Source organism: Solea solea, chromosome 21 (genome assembly GCF_958295425.1).
Source record: "Solea solea chromosome 21, fSolSol10.1, whole genome shotgun sequence".
NCBI classification, from domain to species: Eukaryota; Metazoa; Chordata; class Actinopteri; order Pleuronectiformes; family Soleidae; genus Solea; species Solea solea.
The window spans coordinates 20,511,828-20,525,692 of record NC_081154.1 but is presented as its reverse complement, the minus strand read 5'-3'; the positions used below and the strand labels follow the sequence as shown (position 1 = coordinate 20,525,692).

Below are 13,865 nucleotides of genomic sequence, written 5' to 3'. Positions count from 1 at the left end.
CAAGAGGAAAATGAAGACTCTTGAAATCATTCATCGTGCCTCCTGTCTCGTGCATTCGGGTCCAAGCAGTGTATTCACCGTTCCTAACAGAGTCTCATGGAGAGTATGTGTTGGTTATGGAAATGTAAAAGTCAAGATGGAGACCACATGGCCCTTTGCTCAAAGACAAAGAAGTTCATAAAACTCAGTCTATCAAGATCCCTTGTCTTTCAGTGTCAAGCCCACCTCAGTGGTCACTTTGTAACATGTGACCCCATGTGTCACAAACGATACAAAAGTCAGGTTTCCCCTCCTCCTGCCCTCACTTTCTCCATCTCACCGGAGGACACAGACTCCTCTGCTTGAAAGGACAGCCTGTTTCTGGAAGTCTTCACTGGATTTTGAATCCAGGCAACAGCTCAGCGGCTGCTTTGTCCTTGTTTGAACAAGCCTTATTTTGCACATAGTGGTTTGAGATTTGTCAGTCATTAAACCCCCAAGTGGCTCGATTTGTGTGTTGTAAGTAAACTGTCCCCACAAGCCATATTTGTGTTTGACCCCCCAAAGTTTGTCATATGTCACATATTGAGTTTTTACCTGTTCTGAAACTGAAATCTTTTGTTTGATTCAAGCTGATTGGATGAAGGAAAATATGTGACCCCATAAATACAGTCTGTTAGACACGCCCCTTCACTGTCCACTTTTAAAACACATCTTAAAACCCATTTTTACTCTTTGGCTTTCAACCAAGTATGAGACATTGGTTTTGATCTTTTTGTAGTTCTATTGTATGACTTTTTCATTTGTTTTTATTAATACTTTCAACAGTATTTTAGAGTTTTATTGTATATTTTTATTAATACTTTCTACAGTGTTTTATTGTATGTTTTATGGCTTGTTGTCGAGGCCTATGATGTCATTTCTTATATTTTATTTATCTTATTTATCTCTGTTGTACAGCACTTTGTTTCAGCTCTTGTTGTTTTTTAAAGTGCTTTATAAATAAAGTTGAATTGGATTGGTTGGAACTCGGCCTTTCACCTCTTCCACTCGGGTGCCTAGCGCCTGAATTTGGGTTGTTTGGTCTCTTATAGCCTCAAGCACCGTGTTTATTTTAGCGTCTATGGCTTTGGTGATGTTTTCAGACATTTTTTGATCCATTGCTCGGAAAATATCTGTGTCAGTGCTGCTGCTGTTTCCACAGCAGTAGCCTCCTCGCCAGGCTCCATGAGCTCCATGAGCTTCACCTTGTGCTTCGTTCTGGGCATGTTGTTAGGGCTGGGCCATATTTCCATATTTGAATATATATCGATATATTTCTAAACAAGATATAACACGGGACAATATCGCTTGTATCAATATAGTTCATTTTGCGTTAAAATGACAATACACGGGCCACACACACACACACCGGGGCATCGCACCCGTGGGTGATGTGGGTGTTTTAACACCCGGGCTTTTCGCAGTGAGAGGGTTCAACACCAACACTTTTTCTGCAGATTTCCGCAGTTTTGCACAAACACTAATAATAAGTATCTTATTATTATAATCTTATTATTATTATTATTATATTATTATTATCTTTATTCCTGTTAAAATTGTAACAGTATTGTATTTTTGAATTAATTACTGTATATTATTGTCATGCAGGAAAGAGATTTGTTTATTTTTTTCAAGGAACATTTTTATTTCAGTGACCTCTGACATTTGCCATGTAGCTTCAACTTATAACGGACTGTTTGGTTATTTTTTAAAGGGTTTTTTATCTAATATGGTATAATGTTAATCACAGGAAAAATATCGAGATATATATCGAGTATCGCCATTCAGCTAAAAAATATCGAGATATGACTTCTAGTCCCTACCGCCCAGCCCTACATGTGGGCGGCTATTTTAAAGAAATAATTGTCCAGGCACATTACAGATTACAGGGTCTCCTCACGTTAAAATGACACTTTTGGAACGAAATTGTGTAAAATAATCGGATAATTGAAGAAATATCGCCGGAGCCTCGTGGAACTACGTGCTTCCTCTATATGGAGTTATTCTTAATGAAAAACAAATGTTGTTGCGATCTTTATAGCGTGTGTACAGTATGTGAGGTATTTGAAATAAACATTCAGTGAGAACTCCGACTCCTGTCATGTTGTACATGTTGGCAATCAGCCGCTTGGTGGAGCCCGTGTGTCTCCTTTGTCACATAGTGACCTGTGCTGTGTGTTAACCATCCCTATACCTTGTAGATCTACTACGCACTTCCTTTCCTGACGCAAGTATCCGGCGAGGCTGTCGCACGCCTTTTATTTTGTGGCCGTTGAGCAGCAAAACTGGATTTTATAGCGACTCCGAGCAGACAGACACACGCCAGGGTAACTTTCACACGGTCATAGGTGAGTCTGCGTCGATGTTTTACTGAATTATGTGAACATTATTTCTTGTAAATTAGTGTTTTTGCCTGTTACGCACGTGAAGAGGCCTGGTGGACTCTGAGTTAGCTTAGCAGCAACGTGTCCTGCCTGTTTTCTGATATGAATTCGGTCGGTGGTTAGTTGCCAGCAGTCAGCAGACTGTAACATGCACCAATGTTACGTAGATTCTAAACGGTACTGTTGAAACAAAGTGCTTTAAATTGCCAATAAGAGTTCAGGAGCTAACCCATCTGTCAGAGCGTGCTAACAGTGTGAGCTAGTGGCGGGTGTCGTATATGTTAGCACGCTGAGACCGAGGATGCTGATATTACCGGCGAAAGAAAGCTAACCGGTTAAAGTGACTCATGTTTTTAAATAACACATGTGAAATTATTAAAGCGTGTTCACGTTCACACAGTGAAACAAGTACTGCTATCGTAGCAGCATAGCATGCACGATACAATGAAGCTAACATTTTCCAGTGTGTTTATGAGTTGCACACTTGTCTCGTGTGTTAAGAACTATTTTCTTTCAGACGTGTATTTGTTGTACTTTAGCTTCTGCCAGCTACATTGTTTTGTGTTGACATGGAATCACCAGTGATTGGTAAAGCGATTAATACAATTAAACGTGGCGTTTCTATTAATCCATTCTTATATATTGATTGTCACGTATCAAAATGAGTCACTACCTAATGTATTATTACGTTGCAGGGTCTTGTATGACGTCATATTTAATTGTGCGAGGTAATGTGTTTTTCCCTTAAACTGCAATTTTGATGTCGGTGCATTACACTCGGAACAAATGCAGGAGGGGAGAGGGATACAGCTGACATGATATAAGTCAACTGTAGTTCATCACTGTTTATAATATTGCAGTCATTTCACAGCGTATGCAACACAGATGTATTATATCACATGATATTATGTGACATATGATCTTAATGCAATTACCAGTGGTGTCAAACGCTATAAACCAATTGTAATTAATATGGGAAGTAGAAATTCACATACTTTACTGGAAGTCTCTTATATTTTTGCGTTCATGAGCATAATCTATTCTTCTGAGTAAAAACGTTGTGATCCATGTGGTTAGTTATAAGAGTCAAAATAGTTTGTGCATGCATGATTAAGTGTACTTATATGGTATATGATAAGTGTTTGTTTTTTTCTTAAAAACATCCCATTTTCTGTCTTTGCAGCTTGACAAATTATCTCAACCATGTCCCGTTTCTTTGCCACCGGGTCTGACAGTGAGTCAGAGGAGTCCTCGTCTGCCGACGAGATCACCCCTAAAGCATCCGGGGCAACATTCAAGCAGTCAGTGCAACTTTATCTAAATCCCATCCACATGACTAACTGTACGTTTGAGTGAGGTCTCACACACATGTATTGTCTTCACAGGTCGTTGCTTCTTAGTGATGATGAGGAGGACACTAAGAGAGTGGTGCGCAGTGCCAAAGACAAGAGGTCGGTGTCATGCAGCAAGCCTTTAAAAACAAAACTTTACAGATGTTGTCAGATTTTGCATTTGAATGCATTCATTTTTCATTTGCAGATTTGAGGAGTTGACTAACCTCATTAAAACCATCCGCAATGCCATGAAGATCCGTGACATGGCTAAATGTCTGGAGGAGTTTGAGCAGTTATGTCGAGCCTTCATTAAAAGCAAGAACATCGTGGACAAAGAAGGTGTTCCTGCTTTCTACATCCGGCTTCTGGCTGACCTGGAGGACTATCTGAACCAGGTCAGTGCCTCAAGCCATAATTATCAAGACTACTTTACTAAATGTTAGGGGTGTAGCGGTACCTCGGCATGTATGAAATACATTTTTGGTACACGCGTGTATATTTTTGAATTATGTTAGCGGCAACCACCCTACTGTAGCGGCAATACATGCATGTTGCGTCGCATGACGGCTCCGTTCTGCTGTTACTGTGCAATATGCAACAAGGCCGGACAGCAGGAGCGTTTAGTGGAATCTTGGGGTAACGTCGGCACAGATGGAGACTGCAAGTGAGAAGCCGCGGCTTGAGGAGCTCCTTCAGCTTTGCTGTTGGGAAAACGTTGGTTTCCCAGTGAATTGCAGCAGCAGTGTAGAAAGCCAAATGATTTTCTTTGGATATGGTAATGCTTCCCCTAGGGATTAGTAGGAATGTATGTCGTTCATTGTTATCCAGAGCAAAGAAATAAAGAAAATGCTCACATTTAAGAAGCTAAAACAATCAGAAATCTTGTTTTAATCATGAAAAACCGATTAATCGATTATCAATATAGTCGTCGCTTAAATTAGTAATCGATTAACCGATTAATTGTTTCAGCTCTATAATAAAGATTGATAAAGATACAGACAGACCCATGTTTCCATACCGAAAATGTACCCAACTGATGTCAAAACCGAGGCACTGAAGCGTGTCTCTAACACCGTTACACCCCTGCTAACTTTGTTATTAAACTTGGTTGTCATGTTGGTTTGCAGGAAAAGATGTGGGTGATATCCCTAGTTAGTTCAGTCTGCTGTGTTTAGTGTCCCATTAATATGATTTTCTTTCCAGCTCTGGGAGGACAAAGAGGGCAAGAAGAAGATGAACAAGAACAACGCAAAAGCCCTCAGTACACTGCGTCAGAAGATCCGCAAGTACAACAGAGATTATGAAACGGAAATAGCTGCATACAAGGAGGTAATTCAGAAAACTCACTTTCAAGTATGGACTTAACCAGTCTTCATTGAAACTTAAAGGAATACTTCACCGATTTGCATTTAGCTTTGTATACACTTGGTCCTGTTAGCATAACTGTTTACATTCTGGGAATGAGGTCCCGTCCCCCTACAAGGGTCTAAAAGTGTGGAATTAGCGTTGCAGTTTCAATCCTCAGACCAAGGCTTGGACCAAGTGTCACTGGTGGCCACGTAACAAAAAAGAAAGAAGATATTTCTCGACTCAGGGAAAACTGAGGTTGGGAATCCCAATTTTTCAACTCTATGGTGTTTTCCTATTCTAGTAACACAAAGCTAAATGCAAATCGGTGAAGTATCACTTTGACCGGTCATGTCATCTGATGTCTCGTACTGGGCAGGGCTGATTAATCGTGATTGCAATGTTAAATTAAAAATCCTGCTGTCTTTTCTGTGTCTATTAGAACCCACAAGAGTCTGCAGATGAAGAGGAGGAGAAAGAGCCAGAGGAATCTGGTAAGTTTCAGAGAACTTTATAAAACTAGCCATCTTAACGTCTTTGATGTTGTGTGTTTTCCAAACCTCAAAATGATGTTCTCAAACATGATTGGGTTTTAGTGAGTTCTGTTATATGGAACAAAGAAAACAGGAAATATTCACATTTAAGGAGCTGAAATATCAGAAATCTCATTATTAAAAAACAACAACACTCAAACAAAATAATCAATTATCAGAATAGTTAGCAATAATTTATCAATCAATAATCGATTCAACCGTTAAAACCAGCCTCCACCTAGTTGATTGGATAAAGTCAAAATTTGCTGATTATCCCTTGTTTACAGTTTTGTGAACAAGTTCCTACTTGAGAGTTGGAATAGCTTTACAATTCCTAAAAACAGTTTTTGTTTGCTATCAAGATTCCAGCTGAAATTTATAGCATAATAATGGTCTAAGTGCAAATATTGTGTGTTATTCATCATCATTTTCTTTCAAAGGCTCCTCCTCTGAAAGTGAGACAGAGGAAGGTGATGAAGGTGTATCAGCCAAGGCCTTTTTGAAGAAGAAGCCTGAGCCTGTTCCAGATGCCAGCAAGTTCCTCAAGTCTGCCAAGGGATCCGGGGTAAGAAGATGCAAGATACAAGAATCCCCAAACCTGGTCCATGACAAACATGAACTCCAGTGTGAGGAGACGCCTGAGCAAATGTTTTTTTTCCCTGACAGGATGAGTCGTCTTCCAGTGACGACGATGAGGATGCTGAAGACTGGGGCTCAGACACTGTAGATAGTGGCAGTGAGAGCTCAGATGAAGGAGAGGGAAAGAGTTCCTCCCTGGCTTTGGTCTTCCTCAAGAAGTAAGTCTCATTTCTTAGTTTCAAAACTCAAAAACAATCGATCCAGTGTTTATCGTCCAACTTTGCTTTTTCAAACTATCCATTACATTTCAAAAGATGAAGTGGGTGTAATGCATCGTGTCTTGTGAGAGAATTTCAATGACTTCCTTTTGGATACGATCTCGCAAACTTTGTTTACATCATCACTCTTGTGTCGGTCCTCAGGACCCAGGAGAGTGAGAAGTCCACTGAAAAGAAGGTCAGCAAGAAGAAGAAGCTCAAGAAGAAGGAGCGGCTAGAGGAGGAAATTGAGGAAGAAGGAGAGGAGGTTGAGGGAGGCTGGGAGAAGGTGAAGGGAGGCGCCCCCATGGTCAAGGTAAAGAGACTGTGATACTTTTTAGACATTCTGCCGTCATGATTTCTGTTACTGACACAAGATTCTGCCACAGAGTGAGACAATATTACTGCACATACGCAGAAATATTATTTGCTCGTGAGCATGTTTTACTGCTCATGACTTTTGACATAAATCTGAGGCTATACAATTGTTTATGGATGTTATTGGATTGGAAATAATCTGTGTATATAATTTTGTTTAATTCATCAGGAAAAGCCCAAGATGTTTGCCAAAGGCACAGAGATCAATGTACCAGTGGTGGTGAAGAAGCTGAATGAGATCCTGCAAGCAAGAGGCAAAAAGGGCACAGACAGGTAACATTTTACTGAAAATGTCATCTTTTTTTCATATATTAAACAACTGGCATTGATAACGTGTTACCCTTTTAAAATGCAAGAAATTAGAGTCTCTGTGACTTAAAATAATGTCCATACGTGTAGAAAATCACCACTTTCTTTCATGTCTTGATTGACGCTTGCCCTCACTGAAAACATGGCTGCCTGTAGGACACTTTAAGAAACAGATTTTAGCCATTTTACAAAAGGCTTACCAAGTAAAACCTACACCTAGCTGCTTATGGTATCCAAAGAAAATGTCTTCTGCTTAATGTTGCTCTAAGAGAGCATTTATGCAGCTCCCATGTTCCAGTGAGCTAACAATGAGAATTTTCTCTTTGGACTCTGGTGTGGCAGAGTGAGTAGCTTACAAACTTTAGTTTCCACTTGGAAAAGGCACTTTTAAACTAGAGATGAGACTGGAAACATGTGGTGGCCACATTCTTAACCAGGTATAGATCCTATGGTTAAAACATTTGTCCTTGACCAAATAGCGATCGCGTAGTGCTAGGGCTGGGTGATAATACGATAACAATATGTATCGCGATGGACACTTCCCTGATATCAATAGAACAAATGTTCGATAAAGTGACTGAACTTTGTTAGGGGAACAAAACAAAAAAGTGCTAGAAAAATAGATGAATCAGGTTTGGTTGCATGAACAGACTCACTCCATGTTGCAGCCTGTAGACTGAACAGTCACAGTCACATCCTCTTCCCCGCGTCTCACTCACAACAGCAGCAGCACGTGAACATCGAGTGAACACAGGCAAGAATAAGCGGCAACGCGAGGAGATCGTTAGTAAAAAAACAAAGGACACACTACCTCGCCAGTGTGGCTGGTTACTTAAAGTCAGACCACAGTCACGACAATGTCACCTGCAAATTACCCACCAAGAGCTTATTGCTTACCATCAACAAACTTATTCACTCACACCCCCTGGATTACACGCGCTGTACGGCACGGCAATCAACATCATCTGCTGCTATGATAATGATGTCATGCTGCCGTATGATAAAACATCTAAACATTACAAAGACATAACCGAGTTCTAAATCTCATGAACGTGCTTGACATTACTATTTTCCTCTGTGGTCTGATTGATAACTGTAGTGCTTAAAATAAGATATAATAAGTTTATGAGTTTAGAATAAAAGTCATTTTTAATGGGTCATGAAAAATGTTCAATTATTATATATCGATGAAAAGCACTGTTCCAAATTATTACCTAACAACAGTTTCAAAACATTTTATAGGTTGTAAAGAACTGAAAATGGTCATTAGTTGAATTTGCAGCATTGGGAGTTCATATTTACTGAAATCAACACCCTTATTTGATAGCAGCTTCACAATTCTTGCGTCCGTTGATCTCCAGCATCAATATATTCTCTCGGCTTTCTGTTTTCTCGTGATCCTGTTCCACTCATTTTTTTTACCCAGAGCTTCTCTGGGAGAGCGCGGGTGTTAGGGTTTGAAGATAAAGCTTAGTTGAGGGCCTCAGTCCGGTTCCCAGCAGCACAAAGAGGGCTTGTACAGAGAGTTGACTGTCAGTACCTTATGTGACCTAACTTCAGAAGCTTCAACTATCACTGTTTAAGTCATGAGGAAATTATAAAAACAATCATTTATTGTCCATTTAACAGGGCTGCCCAAATTGAACTGCTGCATGCACTGGCAGGCATATGTAATGAGCATAACCTGGGTCAAGGAATCCTGGTCAAGATTAAGATCAACATCATTGCCTCCCTGTATGACTACAACCCCAACTTGGCAGCATTCATGAAGGTATGTAACACGTCTTTACTAAACGTTACAACCTGGAGAAAGATGAATCTGAAGGATTTTAATTCAACAAAGAACCGTTAAATATAGTTATATTTTTCCTCCATTAAAAGTCATGAATGCTTCGATGTTTTCTAACAAAAGAACCTCTTGTCTTTAGGCTGATATGTGGAAAAAGTGTCTGGAGTGTATTGACGAGATGCTGGACATCCTCTTTGAGAACAGCAACATCTTCATTGGAGAGAACATAGCGGAGGACAGTGAGACCCTAAGCATCTCTGACCAGGTATTTTCTTTTATGGTTCTTGATTTCATTGCTGATATTTTTATGGTGCAGCTTGTTGTGGTTGGTGAGAGCACCAAGCCAAAGCTCAATCTCAATTACAACATGCATCATCACATCTGGGCGGCCCAGTCTTTAAATAATTTCCCAGTTCAAGACCCACCTTTTTTCCCTTGCCTTTGACTAGTGTCTTTTTAAATTGTCTAACTCAGTCTTCGTCTTCTAACCCTTTTCTTTTTTTTAAGTCTTTTTTGTATTTAGCACTTAAGCACTTTCTGTGAAGCACTTTGGTTGCGGCTCAGCCGTTTGTATATGTGCTATATAAATAAAATGTGACTTGACTTGATCATCTCCAAGGACTTGGCATAGTAAGGCAAAGAAAGGCAAAGTTTTCACTTGTGGAAGCTGCGTCATTTGTATATTTTAGATGTGGATATATTCTGGATGGGTTAAATGCAGAGAAAGAATTTCCATAAAAAGAGATTAATAAAGTCCAGAGAAAACAAACAGAACATAAACTGTTCAGCCACAGCCTGAGTTTTAATATTGTTAGTGGTGCACACATAACATATACAGCAGTGTTGGTGCATAGAAATACAGTTGATATATGTATTTGTTGTGCGTTTGCAGCCGTTCAGGGTGCGTGGCTGCGTCTTGACACTGGTGGAAAGAATGGATGAAGAATTTACCAAGATCATGCAGAACACAGATCCCCATTCTCAAGGTGAGTTATTCAACAGATCCAGTCTTGTCGACTGGTTCCACTCACATTCCGATAAGTCCACTTTCTTCCGTGGTAATTTCATACAGTCTTTGTTCATTTGATTTCATCTGGAGGAATGTACCAAGTGCTAATGGAGCATGTCTTCAGAGAACACCCCCCTTGTTTTCAGTGTTTTATGATTAGCCCAACCCACAAGAGGCAGATAGATTAAAGTATGTTGGTGGTTTTATTTCATGTTGAGCGACAGTCAGTCGTCCTCTAACATCCATGTCACAGACGTCACAGTGTGGCAGCGTTTTACAAAAACAGATGACGATAAAGTCGAATGCAAAGTTTGCCAGCAACACTTTTCATATCACAGCTCGACTACAATCATATCCAAATGCTAAGCTAACTTGTCTTCTTTATGTTGCTCCGTCTGTTTTGAGTACATGATCATATCAGAATTGTCATATTTCCAAGATTTAGTCTAATAATCGTTGATTTGTTGTATATCTGCAGACACACTCGCCCGCAACAACGGCAGCGATCTGTTTGCGTCTCAGTCGCGAAGCCGACTAGTCGATTTGAGTCGAAATTTCAGGGCTTCAGTCGACCAAGAATTAATTTGGTTGATTACAGCCCAGAGTCCTGAGTGGTGAACAGTAGAAATGCCTTGGTAACACTTTTCATGGCCGTTTTCTTTTTGTTTTTTTCCTCACAACTGACATGGTTACTGCAGCGTGCGTCGCTCACGTCTAATGCACTTGTTGAAGCATTTATGTAACATCTAAAGCTCTTGTCTCGTATCTCACATCCCAGGTAAAAGGGAATAATAGATTATTGGATAAGCATTTTGACATTTATTTATTTGCTCCCACTTTATAGAATATGTTGACAATCTGAAAGACGAGGGAAGAGTTTGTGGCATCATTGACCGGCTGCTAAACTATTTGGAGAACAAGGGCTCCACAGAGGAGATTTGCCGCGTTTACCTGCGCAGGATCATGCACACCTACTACAAGTTTGACTACAAGGCCCACCGGCGCAGCCTCGGCCTCCAGGGAGAGACCAAGGTGAGAAAATCACACATGTTATAGAGAAATAAGAACATTTGTTTTGATATACATTTTAAAGATCGTCCAAATACAATAAGGTGATTAAGAGAAGGGCAGGAAGTGACATGTTTCTCTATATAACGTGCTGTGTAGTCTGAGCAGGACCAAGAGGAGAGCGAGAGCGACGACAGCGCCATCATCATGGATCGCCTCTGCAAGTTCATCTACGCCAAGGATCGCACGGACCGTATCCGCACCTGCGCCATCCTCTGCCACATCTATCACCACGCTCTGCATTCACGCTGGTACCAGGCCCGAGACCTGATGCTGATGAGCCACCTGCAGGACAACATTCAGCACGCTGACCCGCCCGTACAGGTCGGTCTGCAGACGCAACGCTACACAAGAGCACTGAAGAGAGTCAGGCCTCACTGTGACTGTAACTGACCACCTGTTTGTTTGTTTGTTTAGATCCTGTACAACAGAACCATGGTCCAACTGGGCATCTGTGCTTTCAGGCAGGGCATGATAAAAGACGCCCACAATGCCCTGTTGGACATCCAGTCTTCTGGCCGCGCCAAAGAGCTGCTCGGTCAGGGTTTGCTCATGAGGAACATGCAGGAGAGGAACGCTGAGCAGGAGAAGATTGAAAAGAGAAGACAGGTAAGTCTCTAAGAAGCAGGAAAGTCACTGAGTCTTTTCTCTGATTTGAATCTTATTGAATAAATGAGTGCCTTCAATTCTGATACTGGACCTCATCGAGAGGCGCTTTGGTTTAGTAATGATCATGTCACACACACACATACTGTGGTTCATATTGCCCAGTGTAACATGATGGTCATCCCCCTCTCTGAACAGGTGCCCTTCCACATGCACATCAACCTGGAGCTGCTGGAGTGTGTGTACCTGGTCTCAGCCATGTTGCTGGAGATCCCGTATATGGCTGCTCATGAGTTTGACGCACGCCGCAGGATGATCAGCAAGCAGTTCCACCACCAGCTCAGGGTGGGAGAGAGACAGCCTCTACTGGGTATGTGACGTCTAACAGCCCTGTTACATTAGTCCTACACAGCACTGTTGACATTGTGTCACTGTTTCTCCTCCAGGGCCCCCAGAGAGCATGAGGGAGCATGTGGTAGCTGCCAGCAAGGCCATGAAGATGGGAGACTGGAGGACCTGTCACTCATTCATCATCAATGAGAAGATGAACTGTAAGGTGTGGGACCTGTTTCCTGAGACTCAGAGAGTGCGTGAGATGCTTGTCAGGTGAGAACCAACATTCATGCTCTTTTATCTCATGCAGTAATATGTGTCTGTCTCATTCAGCTCGGTCATAATCATGTTCATTTGAATCCATGTTACAGGAAGATCCAGGAGGAGTCACTGAGGACTTACCTGTTCACGTACAGCAGCGTGTATGACTCCATCAGGTATGACTACTACTTTATTCTGTATCCACTGCACCAGAAGGAGCTTTAATTAGTGTGGCTCCACCTGCTGGTGTGATTGCAAACCTGAGATACCCTCAAAGTGACAAATGTGTGTCCTTGTGTCCTCCAGCATGCAGACTCTGTCTGAGATGTTTGAGTTGGAGATCCCCACAGTTCACAGCATCATCAGTAAGATGATCATCAATGAGGAGTTGATGGTGGGTGTCACAGTTTCAGTGCTCTCTTCTTAATCCTAATCACAATCTGCAGTGTTTGTCTCTTCCAGTAAAAGGACTTGAAATGATCCTTGTGTTCTTCTAACAGGCGTCACTGGACCAGCCCACACAGACGGTGGTGATGCACCGCACGGAGCCCACCTCCCTGCAGAACATGGCCCTGCAGCTGGCCGAGAAACTGGGTAGCCTGGTGGAGAACAACGAGCGCGTGTTTGACCTCAAACAGGGCATCTACGGAGGCTACTTCAACAGAGGTGACGGTTCACTGAGTTTCCCTGAAGCCCCGTCGCAGCTTAACTACACACCTGCACAGTGTCAATGACCATGAGGACAGTAGGGTGGGCTCAGGTTACACAAGGAAGGAAGGAAGGAAGGAGAGGAGATGGAGACTAGACAAATATAGCTGAAAAAGAAAAGCTTAATGCACTTTAAAACAGATGTCCTCACTGAGATATGAAAAAACAAGATTGTGTGTGTGTGTGTTGAGCAGGTCCAGCACTCATTTAAAATGTGCAGCTTCTCTGCTGGACTTCACAGCTCCTCTGTAATTCCCCACCATGGTCTTTAAGCCAAATAGGAAAGCGAACACAAGCTAAAGTCTTGTTGTCCCTAAATGAAAGGTAGTAATGAGTGGAATCCAACACTAAGTCTGCATTTTCATAAGAGGGTTCATTAGTATGTTTCCTTCCTCCTTGTTGAAGTCACAGTGGTCACGGTTTGTTGTGTTTGTGTTTGTGTTTGTGTTACAGATCAGAAGGGAGGTTACCAGCAGAATAAGTCAGGCTACCAGAGAGGAGGAGGTAAGTCACGACGGTTATGAAGAAGACTGTTTCATCATTACATTTAAAACTAATTGAATCTTTGTTGTTCTTTTTCATGTTCACAGATCAGAAAGGTGGCTACCAGCAGAATAAGTCAGGCTACCAGAGAGGAGGCTACAGAAACCAGAACCAGGGCAATTACTGAAGGATGCTTTAATAAAGTCAATGAATAAAGAGTGAAGTGTCAGTTTTCCTTTTTTCTCAGGCTATGAGGCAGGATTTAAAGACACAGGAGTATTTTCAGTATTTAAGATGCATTTTGAAATGATGACTCTTTTTGAATGATTGACAGGATGTACTGCTGCTCCTCAGCAGGGTCACTCATTATCTACATGTATGGCTCAGTTAGATAAACGTGTGTCTTGCTTTCTACAGCTTGTGAGAAGTAGAATGTTACACTTTATTGTCCTAATCTTAGTTGAAG

General features: G+C 41.5%; 1 protein-coding gene across 1 annotated transcript; it reads left to right on the top strand.

Annotated features, from left to right (window-relative positions):
- The first annotated feature begins 2,210 nt into the window (after window positions 1–2,210).
- eif3c (eukaryotic translation initiation factor 3, subunit C) lies at window positions 2,211–13,617 on the top strand. The gene is made up of 23 exons (XM_058621692.1): window positions 2,211–2,369; window positions 3,589–3,706; window positions 3,791–3,856; window positions 3,945–4,134; window positions 4,943–5,068; window positions 5,529–5,580; window positions 6,060–6,184; window positions 6,286–6,416; window positions 6,621–6,771; window positions 7,003–7,106; window positions 8,772–8,913; window positions 9,071–9,196; window positions 9,824–9,917; window positions 10,785–10,972; window positions 11,108–11,332; window positions 11,426–11,617; window positions 11,813–11,984; window positions 12,061–12,220; window positions 12,319–12,384; window positions 12,515–12,602; window positions 12,709–12,874; window positions 13,370–13,420; window positions 13,507–13,617. The coding sequence occupies exons 2-23, from the start codon at window positions 3,609–3,611 to the stop codon at window positions 13,584–13,586; spliced, it is 2,793 nt and encodes a 930-aa protein (XP_058477675.1). The 5' UTR covers window positions 2,211–2,369; window positions 3,589–3,608; the 3' UTR covers window positions 13,587–13,617.
- The last annotated feature ends 248 nt before the right edge of the window (window positions 13,618–13,865 follow it).